The 25184-nt window shown below is 40.9% G+C and overlaps 2 protein-coding genes across 2 annotated transcripts; both read right to left on the bottom strand.

Moving 5' to 3' along the window:
- Positions 1 to 1039: 1039 nt before the first annotated feature.
- LOC122051193 (cyclin-D3-2-like) lies at positions 1040 to 2545 on the bottom strand. The gene is made up of 3 exons (XM_042612181.1): positions 1606 to 2545; positions 1421 to 1524; positions 1040 to 1339 (listed from the first exon to the last, which is right to left on the bottom strand). Exons 1-3 carry the CDS (start codon positions 2312 to 2314, stop codon positions 1136 to 1138), a joined length of 1017 nt encoding a protein of 338 aa, XP_042468115.1. The 5' UTR covers positions 2315 to 2545; the 3' UTR covers positions 1040 to 1135.
- A 1363-nt stretch (positions 2546 to 3908) lies between these two features.
- Positions 3909 to 12134, bottom strand: LOC122051192 (polyadenylate-binding protein 2-like). Its single transcript, XM_042612180.1, has 9 exons — positions 11643 to 12134; positions 9546 to 9664; positions 8809 to 9465; positions 8648 to 8725; positions 8482 to 8571; positions 7989 to 8123; positions 4774 to 4956; positions 4453 to 4647; positions 3909 to 4345 (listed from the first exon to the last, which is right to left on the bottom strand). Exons 1-9 carry the CDS (start codon positions 11878 to 11880, stop codon positions 4100 to 4102), a joined length of 1941 nt encoding a protein of 646 aa, XP_042468114.1. The 5' UTR covers positions 11881 to 12134; the 3' UTR covers positions 3909 to 4099.
- Positions 12135 to 25184: the final 13050 nt, after the last annotated feature.

Raw genomic sequence — 25184 nt, 5'->3', positions numbered from 1 at the left:
GCTTCTCAGATTCAACTTCTAATTAAATATTCTTTATAGAATACATACTTGTTTATTTCTAAGAAACTAAATTGGACTAGTCCCACAGTTCAAAAGCATTGCTTTGCTTCATGACATTATGTTTAACATGTTTTGACAATACAATTTTTAACTCTAATGGGTGGTGTGGACAAATGAGTTCCATCCATGCTTAAGACATGAAGGAGTTTAGCCGAGTAAGATAATCAAATCAAGTCCAGTCGAATTTAAAATAAATCATGCCATTAGAATGAGTGTTCAAATTTAGCTTTTTAATTGTTTGAAAATTATTTGCTCATGGAATGTAAGTTGTCTCACTAGGAGGTATACAAAGAAAAGGACACGACCCGAGAACACACTTATTAGCACTTCAATCCTTTTGCCTCTTCCAACTACCTTTTCCATTGCCTGAAACATAATTTAAAACTTAACATTGATATTGTGATAATTTTGAAGTAAAATATGAAAAATGTTCTCACATTAATTAATTAATTAATTAACTAAAAAAATTACAAAGCCATGGGCTACACTGATCATCCATCTTAAATAGAAACTTCTTTAAGGGAGGGATTTAAAGACAAGGACAAGAGAGGCAAGAGGTGAGGGAAGGACTACCGGACGGTGGCAAGCTCTTCCAAGGAATTAAAGAGATATTAAACTCCCATGTCCCTCCCATCATTTTCAATCTTCTTTTTTCGGTAAAAAAAAAAATCACTTTGAGCTTTTTGGAACCTTTTACTTTTAACCTTCTAAATTTAATGAATTGCGTTTCGTCCTTCCGAAAAATAGTTTCAATCTACCCTTTTCCTTTCCCTTTGTATTTAATTATAATTTCATCAGGTGGTGAAGCATGCGACCAATGGATTCAGAAGGAAGCAATGTGAAGTGTTCGATCTTTGTCGTCATCGTCGTCGTCTTTTTTATTCCTGTCTATGCAATCGCACATTTGCAATGCAGGCCAGCAGCGATCGAAGGAAGCAAAGCCATGGATTTAAAGTTTTAGCTAAGACTAAGAGAGGAATGTCGAACCAGAATAAGATGCATTGCATTGATGAGTTGAGGAAACCAGCAGTGCCTCCGATCTCGAGCTACACCCGTAGCTTTTACAGGCATTATGCTACTTGCTCGTGCCGCCATTGTTTCTCTTGTAAGGAGGCGGCGGCGCCCATGAGTCGCAGCTGAAGCAGGACCCGATCACCCCGCTTGGACTCGGCGGCGGCGATGAACAGAAGCAGGGAACGGAGGAGCGCTTGCGCTTGTGGTGAATCATGGCGGTCGGCGTCCTCTCCAGGATAAGTCGATAGCATTCTTCCACTTTTTCCTGTTGAGGAAGATTTGCACGGTGGGAGATTGTAAGGCGATCGATCGGACAGAACCAACAGAAGGATGAAAAAGGTTCCACCTTTGGGGCGTTGAGGGACAGTCGGTGGTGGTCGCCGGCTTCCGTGGCATCGAGCAGCGCCGCCGCCGCCCATACCGATGCCGGATATCGGACCCATCTCTGATCTTTGATAGATAAACCAAGCATTGAGGGATTAAGAAGGATCGGAAAATCGATGCGAAGCGATCGGTTTGCTGAGTACCTACCGGCGATTACAGATAGAAGAGCCGCTTCACACCTCGACGTCAGTGCGCTGACGCGGTAGGTAATGTCGGAGCCAGCGAAGTCGGCTTCGGCAGTTTTAGCCTTCGAGAAGAGGCGAGGAAGGAGGTGATGGATGAAGGAGAGCGGGGTGACGGGATTCGTCCGCCATCCGAGAGCGGAGAGCACCAGAAGCTCCATCCGCCGGATGGTCTTGGGTTCGAACACGAAACCGCCGTCCTCCGGGGGCTCCGGGAAAAGCTGGAGGTCGAGTAGAAGAGGGACGCGCGTCTCCTCCACCTTAGCCGCTAGCGAGAGACACGCCACGGCCGCGAGCCTCCCCATCCACGGTTTGTCGTCCTGGAGCCGGAGGAGCTCGCCCCGCGCGGAGCAGGGGAGGAAGCACCGGTCGAGGTAGTTCACGGCGAGCAGCGCCGTGAGGGCAGAGAAGCCGTGCTGAGCGGCGCCATGCACGACCCATTCGACCGTCTCCATCCTGGCTGACCGGAGATAGAACCCGCCGCCGCCGTCAGGACAAGGCTTCGGAAGAAATTCCATTTCTTTCGCCTCCAGAGAGCAGCGAAACTGCTCCCACTCTACCTCAGCCTCCGCCGCCGGAAGCGGCAGGTCCGCCAGCAGCTCACGTTGCTCTTCCTCCAACTCCAAGTTCTCTTCTTCACAATCAAGATGATCGAAGAGAGATACAAGAGCCATTTTTCATCCAGCAAACTGGGAAAAAATGGAATGCTCGATTCCTCATAACAAAAATTTGCAGCAGAAGAGAGTAAAAGGAGAAAGAGTGGAAGCGCTCCTCTTCTCCATCCTTCTCTGCTCTCTTCTCTTTTCTCCACCAAGCGGGCTCGTATTGTCTCGGCTCTGCTGCTGTCCCTTCTTTTCTCCGCCAAAAGGCCTGCAATGAAATGAATGGGGAAGGAGAGGGTTTTAATTGGTCAAGAGTAGGGCTTTCCCCATGCCTTCATTTTCACTGTTTTATTATTATTATTATTATTTTACCAAAATTATAATTTGACTATATATATATCAATTTTGTTAAAATACGGACACGTGCCTGCGGACTCATCTACAACCCACATAATTTGATTTTTTTTTTTATATTTTTTTTACCATCGTTCTCCTCTCTCGTCTATGCCAATCCTGCTAGCCTCGTCTCCTCGCCTCTGGCCGACAAGCCGCCACCCACCGGTCGCCCCGCCTCCTCGCCTCCGACCACCCACCTGCCAACCACCCGCCGACCACCCCGTCGACAGGCAGAATCCTAGGTGAAATCTGGCTGCGATTGCGGTCGCTAGCGTGGTGGGCAGATCGCGGCTGAATTTCGGCCGGATTCTTGTTGAAATCTGGCTGCGAACCGGCTGGAGTTTGCCAGCGACCGGATTCCGGCCGCAATGGCGCCGGATTCCTGCCGCAATGGCGCTTGATTCCGACCGTGATAAAGCTTCGGCGAGATATGCAGTTCACGCTAGTTGCTAGCGTGGTGGCCGGATTTCGACCGGATTCCGGTTCAATCCGGTCGAGAACCGACCGAGGTCTGGCAGCAACTAGATTCCGATCGCGATCACGCCGGATTCCGATCGCGCCGGATTCCGGTCGCGATCGCGCCGGATTCCGGCCGCGATCAAGCTTCGACATGATTTCTATTGTGCCAGATTCCGACAAGATCGCGGTCGGAATCCATGCCGCGATCCCCGACGGGTTCACCCCCTGTGCTATAGTGTGGGTGGGTCCAGACGGCCGGAGGCCGCCGACGGTGGACAGGTCGGTCGGCGGAGGGGTGCGAGGAGGCGCGGTGAGCTTCGGTTCGACGAGAATGAAGGAAAATCAAAGAAGAAAAAAAGTTTTCATTAAAAAAAATGACGTGGACTTTAATATATAACAATCCGTAAAATAACATCGTAGCATAACAATCCTCATATATATATATATATATATATATATTACTTAAAAAATAAAAAATTGAACAAAGCATTATTTTAATATTTTTTTAATATAAAGTATCTTTTTAAAAAAATACCTTTATAATTTTTGTCCTTTTATTTTTACCTTACTTGCATTTTCTTTTTTTTTTAAAAAAAAAAAATTGTACTACGCTTCAAGGACGAGAAAAGTAAAGCACAAGAAGTCCATGTTTTCATCCGTCTCGGGCTATGTTCAATTTGATTTACTCCATGTGGGGTCTATGCAATTATCATCAATCCCCTTCTTCGTAATTTGATGAAACATGATATAGAGCTACCAAAAAAACATCAGAAATCCATCGTAACAAACCGTCATTAACACGCCCCAGAACTACTTGACAAGTCCCAACTCATTTATGATTACTCTAAAAACATATTAAATAACTGCAGAGTTTCAAAGATCTTCCTACCAAGCAAACCGAACAAATAACGAAAACCTTAACCACCCGTCACAAGGAACATGTCCAGTCAAAACTCAACCAACTACAATTTCAGAAGCCCCAGCGGAATCAAAAAGGCAAACTCAGGAAACGACATCATTCAGTGACAAGGCAGCCAAGCGGTCAACCGGCGAGACAGCCTGCTGCTGATGCTGTGCGACGCTTCGCAAGACTTCCAGGGCCTCTGCTACCTTTGCATTTAGAGCCTCAGGTGATTCCAGCAAATGAAGAACTTCAGTTTGGTCCATCTCCAAGAGCATGCCCGTAACTTTGGCAGCATACTCAGGCTCCAGCTGCTCCACAAGTGGGTACAAACTTTCGCCCAGCAACTGAAAATAATGAAACACAAGATTATTGCATCGGTGGCACAGGCACAAAGCCAATCTAAGAGGCACTTTGTTTCAATGGAGAAACTGACTAATTAGTTAAGCCATACCGTTCTCTGATGCTCTGGTGTAGCATTTGTAAGAGCTGAAGCCAGTTCACCTATAGGAATAGGGTGTGATACGGCAGCATCCCTTATAGGCATACCACCCATGTCATATGGGAACAATCCTCCAGCCATGCCAGAAGCATCTTGCACATTACGCCCAACTGGATACCGATAGGGCCGTCCACCCCTTGACAGCATCTACAGTATTGAAAATACTCCACAATAACAAATGGGATTTTTGTATTTTGATAGAATGCATACTCTCTGTACACCTGAGTTTTTAAAACAAAAAACACACAAATGCCTTACAAAATTAGCAGCTACCTGTTGCTGAATCATGGGCATGGGGTGCTGCTGATTCTGATGGGCAGCACCTGATGCTCCACGTCTTCCACCTGGACGTTGAACTTGCTGACCCGGTTGGACCATTGGCATAAAGAAATTGGGAAACGGTGCACCACCAGGCCTCATCCCAGGAACAAGTGGCTGTTGGAAGCCGAATCCAGGCTGCGCAGTTTTATTAGCAGCTCATTATTCAATTCTAAGGATCAAAAACAAAAAACAGCCTAGAAAATAATGTGAAAGTATCAGTCCAAACAAAAAAAAGTACAAATGGTTGTCAAACAATCATAAAGCCTAGAAAAAAAAGGTATTCAGACTAGTTTGTTTATGTCATAGAAGTTTTACAAAATTCAAAACAGAAAAACTGAGAATACAGCAGCGTCACTAAAAGGGCAGCCCATGGAGCTCCCGCCATTATGGGTCCGGGAAAGGATTATGGGTCCGGGAAAGGATCTATTATATGCAACCTTACCTTAAGTAGGGAAAGCAGAAATAGATTGCTGATTTAACATTATTAAAAAATAAGATTCCTATGCTCAAGGAAATGAGAGGTTTTCAATGAAATATTAACAACTACCAAAGAAGGAGATTCTTTAACAATTGAATGTACGTCCAACAGAAGGTGCACACCGGCTTTAATGTAGTATGTAGACAATAGGCACATGCATGAAGAAATAACTCTGTTATGCACCCACCACGGTCCTTTCTCTTTACCTTTCTAGTCTTTTACCTCAGTTACTGACTCTGAGTTCCGTCTCTCTTCTTTTTGGTTTGCTACAGTCACTACGAGGATGACCCACCAGTAGAGATAGACTAAACCAGACAAAATTATGCAACTGCCCCCACCAATTCCTTCAAACCCAAAATGTTCGATTACAGAATCAATTTTATACTCACATTTTTTCATATTTTATACTCACAATTTTTTCATGCTTGAATCAATGTAGTGTAATCTATTTTCATCTAAGACACCCATGGTTCTATAAAGCATCCTAGGCTCCACCAAGACAATGTTTGCAATCCCTCTCGGGCCATTTAAAAAGCAAGGTGAGTGGGCTGCCCAACAATCGAATCTCTGTTAAACCCTTTCTTCTCCTCCAACATAGTACCACTTGAGCCCCAGCCACACGTGACACGTTGTCAGGTGGATGCATAGCAGAGACACTGCTCTCCACTGCTGTTGCCACAACACACCGTCAACTGCCTGTGACACCACACAGACCGCTAATTCCCAACAACAACCAGAGTGATATTCAGCCAGCCTTCCCCCTTTGAAGCTGCAACAAATTGGATACACAGTTTAGTAGTCTTGAGACAAAACACTTATAATGGGTCTGATATGTTGGGAATGAATACGGTCTTTGATTCCAACGTTTAAACATATAATTTAATATAGAATGATCCATTCTGATAAATAACTCGATCCATTCCACCCATTCATAATTTTCAAAGCTAGAAAATTTCATTCCACCACTATAAAGGTGGCTGGACAATTCCAATCAGGCTCGATCAGTCAAACTAGGTAGGCCAAGAAAGTCCAAGCTGAATAGATTGGTTAGAGCAAACTAGGTCAAGCTCAATGGATTAAGCTAATAGGGTCAAGCTAGTTGGTCCAATCTAGCAAGTATTTAGATTGAACAGGATGATTATTAAGATAGAGGGTGGAGCCTGTGTGAATGGATTGATTAATGAGCTAAAATGAAGTGAGGTTGATAATGTGCGAAGCAAAAAAATCCATTGCCTATTCTTACTTAACATGTGTCATCCATTTAAGAGTCTACTTCACTTAGTGGATATTTCCTACCGCATAAAAAAAGAATAATATATCAGTTTCTGTTACATTACATTTCATTCCATTGTCGCTCTGATTCCATTCAATTCTATTTCGCCAAACTAAACTCGCCATTAAAATTGACAAAACGGAAAAATGATAACAAAATTATACACAACAGTTGTCATCATTATAGTTCCGCATACACACAATTTGCTTCAACAAAACCTAGAGCATTGACTATCACTACCTCACAATTCCATAGTGCAACCTATTGATTACCACCTCAGATATTTCAGACATTTACTTAGAAAATGAATTGTCCTTCCTAACCTCTAATTTGCCAAGTAATTGAGTTTGTAAATCTCTTCTTTGCTTTCTACCTCCACCTCCCTCCCCTCTAATTCCCTCCCCTACAAGTAATCATACTCTAAATGCTGGGGAGACTTTCTATAATCGTCTCTGTAGCATTAAAATTGATTAAGGCACTCCTAGTTGGAATACTAAGAATGTCTTTACCACGAGAGAGAGAGAGAGAGAGAGAGAGAGGATGAAAAACAATAATGAAAAGAAATCTCTTAAGAAGTGAGGAAAAGGAATAAAAGCAAATAACATTTGAAATCTCTTAAGGGAATAAAAGCGAATAATATTTGCCTTAATTTTTTTTTAGGAACAGCAAATGACACCAACATCCCTGTCAAAAAGCTGCAATTGCCTCTACAACCAGATTCTGAAACTGATGCTCAGCAACACCCCGACCACCTGCCAAAAAGATGTGTGATACACAAGCCTAGAGTGCAAATATGTTCTGCACGGCACCCATAACATTCACCAATCCTCCACTACACAAGCCTGGAGTGATGTAATGTTACCACCACACATTTGTTGGCAGTCAAGAGAAATGAGAAGGAAGCCAGCACAAGGAAGATGAGGATGAGAACAAAGTAGAAGGAAGAGAAAACTTGTTCCTTTCCTATGAGTGAATATATTTGGAAGGAAAAACCAGGTTGAAATCACCATCATTTCTTCTTTCCTGGCCATTTTCCTTCAAAGCAAAGGAGAGAAACTCTTGCTTTCTTCTGTTTGCTTTATTTTGGTTCTCCCACTCAAGTAAACAAACACTTGATGGCATTGTTCTCAATCCATATAAAATGGTAACAGACCCCAAAGAAGAGTTCAAAGGGTGACATAGAATATTGAAAAAGTTAGCTAGTTTCTCCTCTCCTAGATCTAGAAAAATGAAGGGGAAAAAAAAATATATGATGATATAAGGAATCTGTTCTAATTCCATGGTCAAAGCATGCCTCTAGACAAATTAGTTTGACAGAAAACCAGATGATTAAACAAAATGACTAATCATATAACAATTTTAACACTTATATGAAAACAACTCAGGTATAGAAGATGTCATGGATAACAGACGAACCTGAGGAACAAGTGCAGGAGGTGGTTGACCATAGAAAAGTGGCTGCCCCAATCCAGGTGCACCAGGAGGATATAATGGAACACGTGGAGCAACTGAAGCCTGCATTGCCACAGGGCGAGTTTGCGAAAACTGAGCCTGTAAACAAACAGTGGTTGACTCATTAATGAGCAAACTATAGCTAAACTATGCCCACATAAACAAGAAACAATGGGCATAGACAAAAAAAAACTAGGTACATCCATAATAGTAATACCATTATTTTAGAACACACTATTTAACAAAGAAACTCAACCACAATAAAATTAATTATAACCTCAAAGAACTATCAAAATGTTTTTTAATATTCTGAAAGTTTATATGCAACTGTTATTGATGCTGACCCAAATATGAGGGATTAGAGCATTCAGCCAATATTCAAAGCTACTGCTAATATCATATGTTTGTCAATATATTCAGACAATAAAAACAGTACTCAAATAACATCAACAATCACCTGCAATCTGGCTCTCCTATCTTCCTTGCGTTGTGCAAGTGCAACATAAAGTGGTTTGCTACCAACCATTTTGCCATTCATCTCCGACACCTATGGTATGTACAGCCCAGTAAATAAAATAAATTAAAAAACCACCCAAACGGGGGACGATATATGATGTTCTTACAGCCCGTAATGCATCTTCAGAAGACTGGAAAGCAACAAATCCAGATCCCTTGCTCACACCATTTTTATCAAGCATAACCTGCAAATATTAAACGACAATAGGACAATGGGTAAAATAAAGTAAATATGTCAGCAAATAAAAACTAACAGACAAAAAAGAACCTTGCAAGAAGTAATTGTCCCAAATCCAGAGAAAAGTTCTCTTAAGCTACCATCCCCGATGCTATCATCCAAGTTCTTCAAGTATAAGTTAACCCCTTGGAATTTTTCACTATCCTCCTGCTTACTTTGCTCAAATCTCTCTTTAAGTTCCTGCTCTCTTTCAGACTTCTTTTGTGCTTTTCCAACATACCATTCCTTATCATCAAATTTTTTCCCATTAAGTTCCTGAACAGCCATCGCTGCATCATCAGGGTTCTCAAAATTGACAAAGCCAAAGCACTTGGATCTTCCATCTCCCTCCCTCATCACAATACAACTAGTGATCTTTCCAAATTCACCAAAAACTTCTTGTAGTGTTTCATCTGTTACAGATTCTGAAAGATTTTTTACAAATACATTATTGAACTTAACAGTGGCTGCAGCACCCTCCCTCTCCTGTTTACGAACAAATGGCCCAACAAATACTTTCTTATCATTCATGAGCATGCCATTTAACTTTTCAATAGCATTTTGTGCTGCCTCCTCTTGTTCAAAATGAACAAATCCATAGCCTTTTGAAAGGCCAGATGCATCTAGGGCAACCTTGCAGGACAGAATGCTACCAAAGACAGAAAATGTATCATACAGAGCTTTGTTGTCTATAGTTTTGTCCAGATTCTGCAAATATGCATAATTATTAAAAAGATAAAAAGGATAATATCAAAATTCTTAATGGAATTGTATAAAAAGAACCATACCTTAATAAATATGTTGGCAGCACCACTTCTGCGCATATTAGGGTCACGATTTGAATACATAAGGCGAATAGCCTTTCCATTGAGAGGTGTAAAATTAAGAATTTCAATTGCCTTTGCCGCTGCAAATATAAACTTAACAAAGTAAATAAAAATCACATAAAAGATTCAACTGAAACATAGAGGATTTATGGCGTGGAGGAGAATCATAATCAAGAAACACTGAAGTTGGAAAAAAAGATCCCAACCAGTATCAAAATTTCCAATGGAAAGTAAATTTGACCTTGTTATGAGTAGGTTTCTATGGACATGAATTTCCACAAAGCCATTGAATATGATGACTCTATCAAACGCATCAATATCATGTAGTTAGGTATTGTGGCAAGAATCCTCAAAAAAACAAATATAGGAAACAGAAAAGGAAAAAAAATCTCTTTTCCTAATGTCATTGAAAAGATTATAGTCAGTTACTCATACTATAAACAAATGATCAACATCTACTCAGAGGATGTCAGAGCATACTTATTAATGATCAACTGACACAAATCCACACTTCAAGTTATGAAGGAAAAAAATTACCATATACACATCAATCCATTCCTCTCTACAGGTGACCCATACTTGAAAGTTAACATGGGAAAAAAAACTCAGGTTACTTGAGCTATGAAAGTTATTACATACCAATTGCCCAAGCATCAAATTGAACATCAACAAAAGGCAACTGTACAATTAAATAAGAAGTAACAACTGTTCAGAAAATAATCTCATCAATTTAAGAAACAGGTCTTAAAATTGCATCATCCAAGATTCTTTCTGAAATTTCTATTTTCAGTTTGTCATGGATGATGGAATCAGAACTCAAACCTAAGAAAAAAAATTTACCTTACCAGGAGAATTAGAAATTTAAGGAATATGCATTTTGATCTTTCATTTTAGAAACAAATAAAATCATAAGAATAGGGTACATTTCAATGTCTTAGGATTCATTTACAATACAACCTCTTAGAATACAACATTGAGCATTTCAAATCAAAATCATGTAACTTCAGCATTAAATCATGACAACAGATATAGCGTTAGTGACAAACTCATGAGCCTTCTGTCACCAAGTAGAACAAAATAAAATACTGATAACATTATGCTGTGCAGTTCCTGATAATCATAAAAACTATGAAGCGACTGTGTCATAGCTGGAACCAAAAGAGAACTTTTTTGGTTAAAGTCTCATTTTTGTCATTATACAATTCAGTGAAGGAATACAGGGTATTTAATATGTGCCAGAGAATTTGAAATATTATGTTTACCAGATCACATACACAAGTAGACACAAAGGAGTATGTATATATATGATTTCCTTAAGAGAGGCAAATTCTTTAGAGAATATTTATGTGGCATAATTAAGCATTCCTGATGTTTTCTAGGACATAAAATCCTCTATGAAAGTGCATGACATCCTGTCCAGTTATTTGGCACCAAGGAAAACATCTTTCAAATGTATTTAGCAATCTAGTGCAATAGCATCACTCATCACCAAGTTCTGCAAATTTCAACCATGAGGTGCATGAATATTATCCCCCCATTGCAGTGTTGTACAAATAATTTGGGAAAAACCAAATCACTATTAATTCCATAGAGTAGAGTTAGTTTGGTCTCACACTACCCCTTACACCATGGCTTTAATAGATTCAACTACAATTAGCTATATTAATTAAACCTTATTATAGGAAAAGAAGATGATGCAATCGGGAGGCAAAATACTAGGGTTTTGTCTGTCGTTAACCTCTCTTGAAATTATAGATGCTTGCCGGTGAATCTAAAGAAATGATAGTTGTTCAAAAAGCTCATCATACTTAAAAATATCAAGATATAATTTTCCCTATTTACAAACAGGGACAACCCAAAATAAAAAATAAAAATGCTAGATATGTATTCCTCAACCCAAGGAAGAGCAAGCCACTGGTAAAACTTATAGACCAGTCGGTCTTGTTAAGATTATATGAGATAACTTGAACAAACATAGAGAAACGCAATAAAAATTAAAATGATTCATCATGAACAACAACCAAAATAGAAAACAAAAATAACAGAGTGCAAAAGTACCATCGGCAGGATCGCTGAAGTTCACGTAGGCGTAACCAAGTGAGCGACGTGAGCTGATGTCGCGACACACACGGACCGACACAACCTGTCCGATTTGACTAAAGACATCATACAGCTGCGCATCCGAAACACCCGACTCCAAGTCCCCGACGTACAGCGACGTCGAAGGGAACTGGCCCGCGCCACCACCCATTGCGGCCTCCGCGCTGGATACAACCGCCTGGTGCTGAATCGCCATCTCAACACTCCAATCCCGACAATCACAATTTTGTTACTTCCCCAGATCCTACACGAACCCTTACCGATCCAAAACACAACGACGACGACAGATAGGATTCCGATTGATGGATCGGAGATCCGTCGATCACAATTTTTTTTCCTCCTTTTTCCACTTTTTTTTTTGGTTTTTGAGGGAGAACTGATCGGGTTTGGGAAGGGCAGCCGCACGCAACCGGACCGCTCTCCTCTAGCAGGCATCTCTTCGGAAGGCACCTTAAATAGCCGGGTGCTGGCAAACCCTAGATGAGTCGGTGTGGCGATCTCGGCCGTACGATTTAGATGAACAAACCATGTGCGCCGCAGGATTGTGCGAACCGGGATAGCGTCGCCGGAGGAGAGCGGTGCGGCTACGTGTCACTACCGAGTGGAATAGGGAGTTACGGTTCCCAAGTGTAACGTGCAGCGTCGGGATGTTTGATCGAATGTCTCATCCAGGCACCGTCCAATTGTGCATGCTTTCCTCCTCCTTCCATCTTGAAGAAAATGGCACGAATCCACCGCAAGAAGGCCAAGTGCGGATGGGTACAGACTTTCGATTCCACCTGACAAAGGATGATTCGTTCAAACTTCTGATCCCAGAACTTTCCATGCGAGATCAAACCGATCCGTCTCCCTTAAGTTTTATATGACTATTTTTAATTAGTTTTTAGATTAATTATAATTGAACAAAAATAAAAAAGCATTCTCAAGCAAATCATCCATTAAAAAAACACATAAGATAATTTATCTTAAGAATATCTTCATTTCAAAAATATATATTTGCTGTATTAATGATTTGTTAGTATCGACCTATGGATATAAAAGGGAATACATATATAATAGAATAAATCTCAAATTATCAATTTTTAAGAATGGACCCTACTTATTATATCATGCGTACATCATCTTTACTATGCCTAGGGGCTAAAATATCTTCATTTCAAACTTTTACTACTAATTCTTATAATGTGTAAAAAATATTAGGAAGTTACTATAACGTGTGTAAAAGTTAGTAAATAGCTCGGATAATATGTAATATTTAATATGCTGTTATATTACTGTAATATTTATTTAATACCCTTTATATATATTATAACGACCACTAGATAATTGTTACAATTATTTTCAAATAATTTTAATCAATTTTAAATAATTTTAATAAAGTTTATATAATTTTAATTAAGTTAATAAGAATATTTTAATATAATAATATTCAGAATTTAAATATTTTAATAAAATAATTGATTTATCATGCTAAGTAGCTATCTATACATGTTATAACAGTCAAATAACTTTACGTATTGTGATTAAATCTTAAATTTTTGAATCATAGATTCTACTCTAAACACTATTATATTAAAAAAAAAATAGCAAACTTATTTAAATTCTTAAATTTTTATTAAGATTAGTGATCATGCACACGTATCACGTGTATAATATAATATATTGAAATACCTTTTATAATAAAATTATATTAATTAAAGTATTTTAACATTAAAATACTAAAATAGAGTCATTAGTAGAGTCCTTTAGGTAAAGTACTTACTTTTGAAAATTTAAATTATTTGGGTCTTTAAAAATCTGAATTGTTTGAATTTTCGAGTGTCACCCTTACAACTTCTCTATGAAAAAAATTAATTTAATTTAATATTATACTTATCTTAGTAAACAAAACTAAGAAAAGTATATTTTTTAACATAGTCGGCCTAAAATATTTATAGAAGTTTTTTTGATCATAGTATTGTCAATTCTAAGATGTATGACTAAAGAGAACTATATTTTTTTTATATAAAACAACCAGAGAAAATTAATGATGAGAAAATCTCATAATAATATGCCGCAGCTGAATCTCAAACTCTAAATCATTGATTGTTTCACTTGTGGAATTACTAATAAACCTTGGAATTATTTTTAGTGTGAATAGAAAAAAGGATATTAACGTAAATTCATATTAGACTTCACCAAAGTTAGTTAGTAAAGAGGAGAGATTTTTAATAAAATAGTAAGATTATTTAAAATTAATTAAAATCATTTTAAAATAATTACAACAGTAGCTACTTAATAGTTTCTAACTATTATAACAATTAGTCTCGATTATTATTAATCCTATCCGAGCGCTGAGTCGACGGACGCTGGGGGCGTGACACGCTCTGCTGTCTCCGACTGGTGGTGTAGCTCTCCGGCGAACCTGCAAAGAAGCTGAGCCGGGAAGGGTTTCTCGGCGGCGGCCCTCCGACGTTCAAGTCAGGCAACGAGAGAGGCAGAGTAATGTGGCTATAGTAAAGAGTTGCGCATACCTTCGTCGACGTTTGGGGTCCTTATATAGGACCCCGGGGAAGCGCGGTCACGTTTCCCGACACGTGCACGCTTCCCCAAACATACCTTAACGAGCCTGTATCAGAAAAGTACCTCTTGCACCATTCCGCAATCGTCCGAGCATATCCCCGGATGTGACGGTGGAAGCTTCCACCGTATGATCCTGTGTACGGCTCGGCCGCCAACTCTGCTGCTTGTCGGCGGCAGGTGTCTGGAGGATGATGTTATCCCCTATCTCCTTTGTCCTCTTGCGTTCCCTGTCTGTTCCAAGGCCAAGCGGGTAGGCCGCTCGGCAGACATATTACTTCTGCATCGGTCATATGCTCGGATGATACTGCTCCTGCCTGTGTTGCCTTGTGCACCGGACGAGCGGACATCCCGCTCGACCTTGAAACCTTTTTTACCTATGAGCATCGGAAACCCGACCCCCAGTCGGGTTGTCTTCCTTTGGTTCGGGGGATTCACGGCCGGTCGGCCATGGCAAGCTCCGGTCGGTCGGCCGGTCTCCGGGTTGAATCTCTAGACCTTTGACCTCCACGTGTCGTTGACCTTCCGCCAGCGAGGGTCCCCCGTCTTTATCACCGGATCACATGCCTCCCCTTCAAGTCTAGTCGAATGAGGCCCTAAATCTGACTGACTGGACTATGAGTTCGGTCGAGCGACATTCACTTTGCCGCTCCTAAAAGTGTATTTCTGATCGACTATAGGAGGCCCTTTCGGGCGACCGGCGAGTTGATGGCCATGCCTTGCAGATTTTGATCTCCATTCGCTGCTTGTTGCGCTACTGTTTTGGGGGTGGTCGGAGTCGTCGGGTCTCCTCGGAATTCGTGTCAATCCTCATTAAGCTGCCCACGCGCGAATAATGATGCTCATTAAATGCCGCCCAATTGCTAATCGCCACCTGGCAAGTCCGCCGTCATCGTACGGCGAGGGCATCAGCTTCGATTTGACAGGCGTGGGTTCAAATCTGACGGTCCGATGTCATCGCTCCTCCCGATGACCTGGATCGGACGGTTGTGGTGAACTGAGCCCGGGGTTTATGAAGCGCCGACGCTGACCCTCCTTCCATTGTTCTTACCTTCGCGTTTTTGGTGCTTCCTCTCGCGACCATCTTCCCGACGTTCGCTTGCCTCGGTGCTCCGACGAACTTTCGACCTTCTCCTTCACGCTTTGCTCTCAATAAGCCTTCTCCTATCTCTATTTTCTTCCGTTTTCTCCCTTCTGGTAGTCTTTGCCTTCGTTCAATGTAGTTTCAGTCTCCTCCGTCAACCCTTTCGTTTTCCTTTCCTAGGTCCTTCCTTCCTCGTTACTGTTCCGGCGATGGCTAGCACCTCGCAGCCTTCTAATCCTCCTCCTGGTCTATGGTATATGACCATGGTTAGCCGGTTCGACAAAACTGACGCGGGACGCTTCCTTAACGAATTTGAACTGCCTCCTGACCATAGACTAGTTTTAGTCACCTCTTCCGATCGACCCCATAATCCGCCGATCGGCACTGTTTGCTTCTTCCGCGACCAATTCGTGGTCGGTCTGCGCTTCCCTCTACACTCTTTTATCCGGGAGGTTTGTAATTATTTTTGCATCCCGCTCGGCCAATTTGTCCCCAACTCTTTTAGGTTGTTGTGCGGCGTAGTAATTCTTTTCAAGCTGCACGGCCTTCCCCTAGTCCCCAAAGTCTTCCATTACTTTTACTATCCCAAACAGTCCGAGTGGGGTACTTTCCTCTTCGAGCCGCGGATCGGCCTCGTCTTCTTCGATAAGATGTCTACCTCAAACAAGCACTGAAAGAAAAATTATTTTTACCTTCGCTTTCCCGAACTGCTATCCTTTCGCACCTAATGGCAGACCACCGTGCCGAGCCCGCCTGACCTCGGCAAATACAAGAGCTAGCCGGACTATCTTCATGCAGCCAATCTACTGGCCGGCCAGAGGTTCAGTATCGATAAACTACTTCACGAGGGGGTGTTGTACATATTTGGCTTAAGCCCGATCCGAACAAAGCTTCCGAGCAGCATGGGTAAGCACTTTCCTTGTCCTTTTTCCTTTTGGTCTAACTGATTTATTCTTCTGTTATGCAACTGACATCATGTGACGCGCCAAGGTTGCTGATCGACTGAAGTTGAAGGCTGTCGAAATTGAGGCAGTGGCAGCCAAGGAGATGGCCGATTGTGGCATCGAGTCGGTCGGCTCGCATGAGGGCAAAAGCGGAGGAACTTCAACTGAGGCCCGAGAGTCTGCCGCTCAAGTCACTGCAATTGGAGAGGTCGGGGATGCTATCTCTTCGGTCGGTCAGCAGCCTACGTCAGAGGACGCAGAGCGGTCGGCAGGCAATTCCCCACTGATAGTACGCAAGCGACGCCGGACGGCCATTGCGCACGCTGAGCCGGTGATTGGGCCAGTCGACGCCCCCTTAGAGGCAATCGACCCACTACCCGCCGCACATGACGCCATCTCGTCTGATCGGACTCCCTCGCAGCTCGACCAGCCAGCAACTTCGATTGGGGCGCCACCCGTTAGTTCTGTGCCCCGAGTCCGCCTTCGGCTCAAGCGCTCGGACATTATTTCTGCGCCGCTCGGCGAGTCATCCAGCCGAGCCGTATCTTCCCAAACTGATCCGAGCGGTCGTCGCATGATCAAGTTCGTCCTCCGTCTTCCCACCGAGGAGGTCCTTTTGGCGGCGGATCAGCCCACTGCTCCCGAGCATCAAGTTACCATCCGAGGGCCGCTCGCCAAGACGTAGGAAGATGCGAGGGCTCGAGTTGCCCTGATGACTCCCGGTCAGTTAGTGGACAGCCATATGCAGCAAGCCACCGGGGTATATTTCTTAACACGCTATTACGACGACTTCACTAGGTTATTGACATTATCCCATCCGAACACAGCAATGGGTGGAGAACATTGCGGTCAGCAATCGTCTAGCCGAACTGGAGGAGGAGTTAAAGAAACTTCAAATTTCTGGAGGGGCGCCGGCTGAAGGGCCCTCGTACGCTACGCTTAGGTCCGAGCTGACCCAGACAGAAAAACTGCTAGTGGTCGAGCGGCACAAGTCTTCCGGCTTGGAAACCAGGGTAGCTGGACTCGAAGTCCAAGTCAAGTCTCATGACCACCATATCACTGTGGCCACCAACAGAAAAAATAGGGTCGTTGCTGATCTGGGCGCGATGAAGGTGCAGGTCCGAGCGCTGGAACAACGCGTTACAAAATTGACCGACCTGCTATCTGCTGAGAAAGAGAGTCGATCTGCCACTGAAGCTAAACTGCAGGCAGATAAGGAAGAGCTCCAAGGGGCTCTTGACGCCTCCCAAGCGGCTCTAAAGGAATATCAGGACGGAGAAGCTGACCGCTTCAAGGTGATGAAACAGAACTACCTTCGATCGGACGCATTTAGTGATAAATTTAGCGATCGGCTAGTTCTGTCCTTCGAAGGGGCCATCCGGGCAACAACTGTTTACCTGAAGGTCAAGGGCCATCTCCCTGAGGAGACCTCTATTCCTCCTCAAGACATGGCCGGCATGTTGGAAGTTGTTCCGGAGTCCATCTTCGAGCTCATAGAGTGAGGAGCGTTTATGATTTCCTTGAGTAATGTTTTTTGTAACCCTTCTGATCGGCTCTATGGGCCTGAATTTAATGAAGATATACCGTCTTTTTACTCTTTGTCAATACTTGTGTCCTCCTATCAGAGCGCAAACTACTATCGTTCGTGTCTCCCCCTTTTTCTTCTCGTTAATCGTTTCTCGTCTTGCCTTGCTTTCCAAAAGAATTTTTCACAAAGTATTCTTTATAACTAGGCCGCTCGCCTGAACACCCCCACTTCTTTAAATGGAATCCCCGTTAGAGGTTCACTAAGTACCTTTGGTAACTTGGCCGATCGGCCTCTCGACTCACGGGTCGACCCCCCCTTTTTTTTTGGCCGGAGAGTTTATAGTCACCGGTTCGACTCCAAGATTTAACGTCGCTGCTCGACGGTCTTCCTACCGGGGGGTTTATAGTCGCCAGTCCTGTTAGGATGTATACTAAAAGCCTAGCTTTTGGTATAAACATTTATCTAGAAATAAGAATTACATTGGTCAAATGTCTACATTTATGATAAATGTAGTTATTCAATTAATTTATATTGTAGATAACATAGTGTGTGGTGTCACACACAGAAGATCATGTTATCAGTTCCTTATAAATTATAAACAGTAGCTCACGACCAAAATAGAAAGGAATAAACCATTGGAAGGTCGTAGTGTAATTAGGTATTAGTTTATCTTAACTATATAATTACACTAGTACACTTAAAGTGTATTGAGTAGGACCATTAGAGGTCGTTCCTTTTATATTGACTTTATGAAGGAACAAAGATCTCAGTTATTATGGAAGTGTGTGCTCTTAATCCTAATATAATAACAAACACATATATTTGATATTTATTTCTTTAATTTATCAATGGGTGAGATTTAGTTCGATTAATCAATAAGCCCGATAAGTTGGGAAATGATATCACTTATAGTGTGTGTTGTTTGATTATAGAAGGAAACTGTGTCCTAGTGATCTAGGTTGAGAATGTCCCCAAGAGGAGCTCATAAGGATTGTCATGTTAAACCTTGCAGGTGGACTTAGTCTGACATGACGATGAAGTTGAGTGGTACTACTCTTGGAGCTAGATATTAATTGAGTTGTCAGTAACTTACTTAATTAGTGAACATTTGTTATCTTAAACACAGGGAGACTAACACACTCATAATAAGAATGAGCCCAAAATGTAATTTGGGATTGGTGCGGTAGTTCAATAATAGTTCTTTAGTGGAATGAATTATTATTGATGAAATTAAGTTGTGTGTTCGGAGCGAACACGGGATGCTTAATTTCATCGAGAGACCAAAACCAATTCCTCCTCTCGGTCCCTATCGTAGCCTCTTGTATATAGAGATTTATACCCACCACATACCCACCTTCTTACCCATCCAATGGGGCCGACCAAGCTAGCTTAGAACCCAAGCTAGGGCCGGCCAAGACCAAGTGGATGAGCAAAGTTGGTGGCCGGCCACTAAAATATTAAAAATGATTTTTATTAAAATTATTTCTTATGTGGATATCATGGTTTTAAAAGAGAGTTTAAAAATTAAAAATTTCCTTTTATAGCTTTCTACAAAAGATTAAGAGAAGAGATTAATATCTTTCCTTATTTGTAGATTAAAATGATGGTTTTAATTTTTGGTAAAAACTTTCCTTATTTGTAAATCATCCACATGTTTAAAAGAGAGTTTAAAATTTGAAAGCTTTCCTTATTTGTTGATTAAAAGGTGGATTTTAAATTTTAAGAAAACTTTCCTTTTTAACCATATTCATGATTTAAAAGAGAGTTTAAAAATTAAATATTCTCTTTTATAAGTTTCTACAAGAGATTAAGAAAAAATTTGATATCTTTCCTTATTTGTAGAATAAAAGAGATTTTAATTTTTAGAGATAACTTTCTTTTTATCCACATGTTTAAAAGAAAATTTTTAATTTATAAAATTTTCTTTTTATTAACCAATCATGAAGGGATTAAATTATTAGAGAAATTTTATAAATTTCTGGAGACAAATTAGGAAGTTTTAATTAATTAAAACTCTCCTTGTTTATAGCTTGTGGTGGCCGGCCATATGAATTGATGAGAAGAAAAATTATTTTTAATTAAATAAATTTTCTTTTTCAATGGCAAAAGAATTAAGGAAGTTTTTATTAAATTTTCCTTATTTGCCAAGACCAAGGATTATAAAAGAGGGGGTAGAGGTGCCTTCATGGTGAACGACTCTATTCTATTTTCTTCCTCTTTTCTTCCTTGGTGTGGCCGACCCTTCTCCTTTTCTCTCTTCCTCTTGTGTGGCCGAAATCCTTTATCTCTTGGAGCTTGGAGGAGGTGGCCGGATCTAGCTTGAGGAAGAAGGAGAGAAAGCTTGCGTCCCTTGGAGCTTGGTTGGTGAAAAAAGTTCTTCATCCTTTAGAAGATATGCTTGGCCGAAACTTGAAGGAAGGAAGAAGAAGGTGCCTTGGTGGTTCTCGTCTCGGAAGATCGTTGTCCACACAACGTCCGAGGTTAGAAGAGGAATACGATAGAAGATCTAGAGGTTTTTGCTTGCAAAAGAAAAGGTATACTAGTATTTAATTTTCGAATTAGTTTTCGATGTTGTGTTCTTTTGTTTTTCTTTTCCTTGTGATTTGATTGTTCTTTTTGGTTGACCTAAAGTTATTTAAGGAAATTAAATATTAGCTTTCCTTAAAAGGCTTTGTCTAGGCGGTGGTGGTTGTTCCCATATCCAAGAAGGCCATGTGCCTCGTTATGCAGTCCTGGAAGCCAATTTTGGAAATTAATATTTAATGGAATTAATAATCTAGGTGATTTGGATCGAACGTGTTAAGTTTCGCAGGAGATCCAAGTCTAAACCTAAAAGAACAAATAAATTAAACTTAGGATCAAACGTGTTAAGTTCCGCAAGCGATCCGAGTTTAATTTAAAAGAACACATGGTAGCTAGGAAAAGGTTCAGACCTTTGTACAAAATTTTTGTACAGTGGAACCATTAGGTTTTCCGAGTAGCAACCAACAGGCTCGACTCCAAGATTTAACGTTGCTGCTCGACGGTCTTCCGACCGGGGGGTTTATAGTCGCCGGTCCAACTCTAGGGTTTAACGTCAAAGCTCGACGGTCTTCCGACCGGGTGGATTATAGTCGCCGGTTCGACTCTAGGGTTTAACGTCGGAGCTCGACGATCTTCAAGCCGGGAGATTTATAGTCGTCAGTCCGAGTCTAGAGTTTAACGTCGGAGCTCGACGGTCTTCAAGCCGGGGGATTTATAGTCGCCGGTCCGACTCTAGAGTTTAACGTCGCCGCTCGACGGTCTTCAAGCAGGGGGATTTATAGTCGCCGGTCCGACTCTAGAGTTTAACGTCGCCACTCGACGGTCTTCAAGCCGGGGGGTTTATAGTCGCCGGTTCGACTCTAGGGTTTAACGTCGGAGCTCGACGGTCTTCAAGCCGGAGGGGTTTATAGTCGCCGGTTCAACTCTAGGGTTTAACGTCGGAGCTCGACGGTCTTCAAGCCGGGGGGTTTATAGTCGCCGGTTCGACTCTAGGGTTTAACGTCGAAGCTCGGCGGTCTTCAAGCCGGGGGATTTATAGTTGTAGGACCATTAGATTCGATAGAGGGGGGGTGAATATCGATTCGAAAATATCGAGTATAAGCGCAGCGGAAAAGTAAAGTAGACACAGGGTTTTTTTACTTCGTTCGGAGCCTGTGACGACTCCTACTCGAAGGCCCGTACTCCTTGAGTACTTTCGTTGGGCAATTCACTAGCAATTCGGATAATTACAATTTAAGTACAAAAAGATGCTAATGAAAAGAAAAACAAAGCTGTACCGACAAACAAGGAATTTAAAAGAGCGAGAACGTATCATCGGAGCTTTGTGAGCGTCGTTGGAGCGCAGAGCAGCAGAGCGAGTAATCTCAGAGTTCTCAGATGTGAAAGATGATTATGAAGCTCCTGCCTGGAGCTTCTTTTATATGTTGCTCCGGGCGCCTGGATTCCTTCCGGGCGCCTGGAATGTGACGTAGCTGCTCAAACCGAGATGCTCCACGTGGTGACGACTTGGCCTGGATATAATTTGCTTTCCGGGCGCCCGGATCCCCTCTGGGCGCCCGGACCACCTTGTTCCAGAAAACTCCCTTTTCCTGCAAAACAAAGTTAGTCCGAGGCAATATATATCCTGCAAAATAGATTGTTAGCACATTTATGAATTAGCACAAATAGTATGACTTAGATTCCGTCTTTCTAAGACCGGAATCTAGTCACGATCTCGACTTAGACATCCGAAATGGATCTAAGCCGGATCGACGTCTAATGTTCCCTTCCCGGGAACGCGTCCTCGCAGTCACTCCCCTCTAGTGACTTACCTCACTTACCTGCCAGACGTCCGGTCAGCCCGTTGACTATCCGGTCAGCCCGTCGACCTAGCTGGACTTCTTGCCAAGCGTCCGGTCAGCCCGTCGACCCGCTTGGACTTCTTGCCAGCTATCCGATCAGCCCGTCGACCTAGCTGGACTTCGTGCCAGACATCCGGTCAGTCCGTCGACCTGTCTGGACTTATCCTGCACACTCGATCAAAGTGTCAGACAACAATAAACCTAACTTAACCTTTTTGTCATTCATCAAAACCTGGGTTGAATCGTTAGAGCTAACCGCACCAACAATCTCCCCCTTTTTGATGGAATGACAACCTGGTTAAGTTAGTGAAGACATTTGCAAGAAAAAATAGATAACATCATTATGTGAAGGTTTTTAGGTTGGTTTTAGTGTTTTCAATTTGGTTTAGCTAACTTAACCACCTAACCCTCCCCCTTTGGCATTCATCAAAAATATGCAAGGATAAACAAGCATAGTGTAGAGTTACTGTAAGAAACAGCTAATTTTGGAAAATATATAAGTTTGATTCAAAATTCAAAGATACTGATAAAAGTATAAATTTTTAACACTAAGTTAAAAAATAGTCAAGTTGACTTGGGGGAGTCAAGTTAAAAAAAATAAAAGTTTAAGTTTAAAATTTGATTTTTCAAAACAAAGCAAGAATTAAACAAGTAAAATTAATTTTTCAAGAAGGAAAATTTTAGCCAAAATAATTTTGTTAAGGCTAATTTGATAAAAGCTAAGTTTGGAAAGTTTAATTTTCAAGCATATGTTACAAAACTGAATAAGTTTAAATTTGCAATATTCAACTTTTAAAATCAGGTTTAAAAATTAGGTGGGATTAAACTTCCAAGTTTTTCAAACACTTAGTTAATTTTAACTTTTTGAAAACTGGTGTTTAAAAATAAGTTAGTTTTAAAATAAATGTACAGAAGCATTTTTAAACACACAAAATTTTAATTAATTTCTCCCCCTGAACTTGATACTTAAAATTAAACAGCTGTCTAACCAATTAGGTACTAACTAACTATCAGAAAATAGTAGCTTTCACTTGGTTAGTCAGATTAAGGTGATTATAAGCAATCAGTGTTTGACTTGACTGATGATCTTAATCTGATTACTGTCTGATTTGTATTTAACGTCCAGACTTATGCTGATGCACTGAAATAAGCATCTTAAGTCTAGACAGTTGGCCTACGCATCTCACCCCTTTCTATGTTTGTCAAACACAAGCAAGGTAAGCCTAAGGTGTTGGTGAGATGCTCAAAAACTAGTCCTATGGGTACATGCTTTCTAGGGATTCAAAACTAGTCTAAGGCCAAAACTGTTTTTGAAAATCTAAAAATGAAAAGTTTTGAAAACAAACAAGTTTAACTTATAATTTGAAAACAATTATTTTTGGAAACAATTTTGAAAAAAAATCCTAGTCTATTAAGCACATCCACTAATTTTCGACGTAAGTTGCTAAATTCACTTTCAGGGAGTGGCTTTGTGAAAATGTCAGCTAAATTTGATTTGGACTCAATGTATTTGAGTTCAATATCACCTTTAGTAACATGATCCCTGATAAAGTGGTGTCTAATTTCAATATGTTTGGTTCTTGAATGATGCACAGGGTTCTTAGTTAAGTTAATTGAACTTATATTGTCAATTAATACTTTTACATTTGTGATATTTAAGTTGAAATCTTTTAGAGTATGCATCATCCATAATAATTGTGCAACACATTCGCCTATAGCTATGTATTCTGACTCAGTTGTAGATAGAGCAACACAATGTTGCTTTCTACTAAACCAGCTAACAAGTGATGAACCTAATAATTGACATCCACCACTTGTGCTTTTGCGGTCTAATTTACATCCAGCATAATCTGAGTCAGAATACCCTATTAGTTCAAAATTATTTGTCCTAGGATACCAAATTCCTACATTTGTTGTTCCCTTAAAATATCTAAAAATTCTTTTAACTTGTGTCAATGGGATTCCTTAGCACAAGTTTGGTATCTAGCACACATACTAACTACAAATAAAATATCAGGTCGGCTTGCAGTTAAGTACAGTAGGCTACCTATTGCACTCCTATAATATTTTAAATCAATTAGTTTTCCATTTGGGTCACTGTCTAAGATTGCGTTTACTGCCATAGGTGTTTTTATTTCTTTTGTATTTTCCATTCCGAATTTTTTAAGTAAGTCTTTAGTGTATTTATGTTGATAAATATAATTTCCTTCATTTGTTTGTTTGATTTGTAATCCTAAGAAATAAGTTAATTTTCCTACTAAGCTCATTTCAAATTCTTTTTCCATTAGATTAATAAATTCTTCTAAAAATTCTGAATTTGTTGAACCAAATATTATATCATCTACGTATATTTGTGCAATAAATATGTCTGTATTTAATGATTTAACAAACAAGGTTGGGTCAATTTGACCTTGGTTGAATCCTTTAGATGTTAAGTATGATGTTAGCCTTTCATACCATGCCCTGGGTGCTTGTTTAAGTCCATATAATGCTTTCTTTAACTTAAAAACATAATAAGGGTGTTCTAGACTTTCAAACCCAGGAGGCTGACCTACATAAACTTCTTCTTTAATTAGTCCATTAAGAAAGGCAGACTTAACATCCATTTGGTATAGTTTAAATCCTTTGTGGGCTGCATAACTTAGTAACATTATAATGGATTATAATCTGGCTACTGGGGCATAGGTTTCATCATAGTCAAGTCCTTCAACCTGACTAAACCCTTTGGCAACTAGCCTAGCTTTATTTCTAGTAATTTCCCCAGTTTCACTTAATTTGTTTCTGAATACCCATTTTGTTTCTATTATTTTCTTATTCTTAGGTGGTGGTACTAGGTCCCAAACTTCATTACGCTCAAATTGGGCTAGTTCTTCTTGCATAGCTATAATCCAGTCTGGGTCTAGTTGGGATTCATCCACAGTTTTGGGTTCAATTTTTGAAATTAGAGAAATTTGACTTAGGTTTCTAAAGGATGATCTGGTTTGAACTCTCAAGTCTGGGTCACCAATTATTTGATCAGTT

Source organism: Zingiber officinale, chromosome 3A (assembly GCF_018446385.1).
Source record: "Zingiber officinale cultivar Zhangliang chromosome 3A, Zo_v1.1, whole genome shotgun sequence".
Classification (NCBI taxonomy): domain Eukaryota; kingdom Viridiplantae; phylum Streptophyta; class Magnoliopsida; order Zingiberales; family Zingiberaceae; genus Zingiber; species Zingiber officinale.
This window is presented reverse-complemented; position numbering and strand designations above follow the sequence as displayed.

Excerpts from the sequence above, each read along its gene's own strand:
- LOC122051193 (XM_042612181.1), bottom strand. The coding sequence starts at position 2,314 with ATGGCTCTTGTATCTCTCTTCGATCATCTTGATTGTGAAGAAGAGAAC. Across the intron at positions 1,525-1,605 it reads TCTTCTATCTGTAATCGCCG|ATCAGAGATGGGTCCGATAT; the intron begins GTAGGTACTCAG and ends TATCTATCAAAG. Across the intron at positions 1,340-1,420 it reads TGTCCCTCAACGCCCCAAAG|GAAAAAGTGGAAGAATGCTA; the intron begins GTGGAACCTTTT and ends CTTCCTCAACAG.
- LOC122051192 (XM_042612180.1), bottom strand. The coding sequence starts at position 11,880 with ATGGCGATTCAGCACCAGGCGGTTGTATCCAGCGCGGAGGCCGCAATG. Across the intron at positions 9,665-11,642 it reads CTTCAGCGATCCTGCCGATG|CGGCAAAGGCAATTGAAATT; the intron begins GTACTTTTGCAC and ends TTATATTTGCAG. Across the intron at positions 4,346-4,452 it reads CACCAGAGCATCAGAGAACG|TTGCTGGGCGAAAGTTTGTA; the intron begins GTATGGCTTAAC and ends CATTATTTTCAG.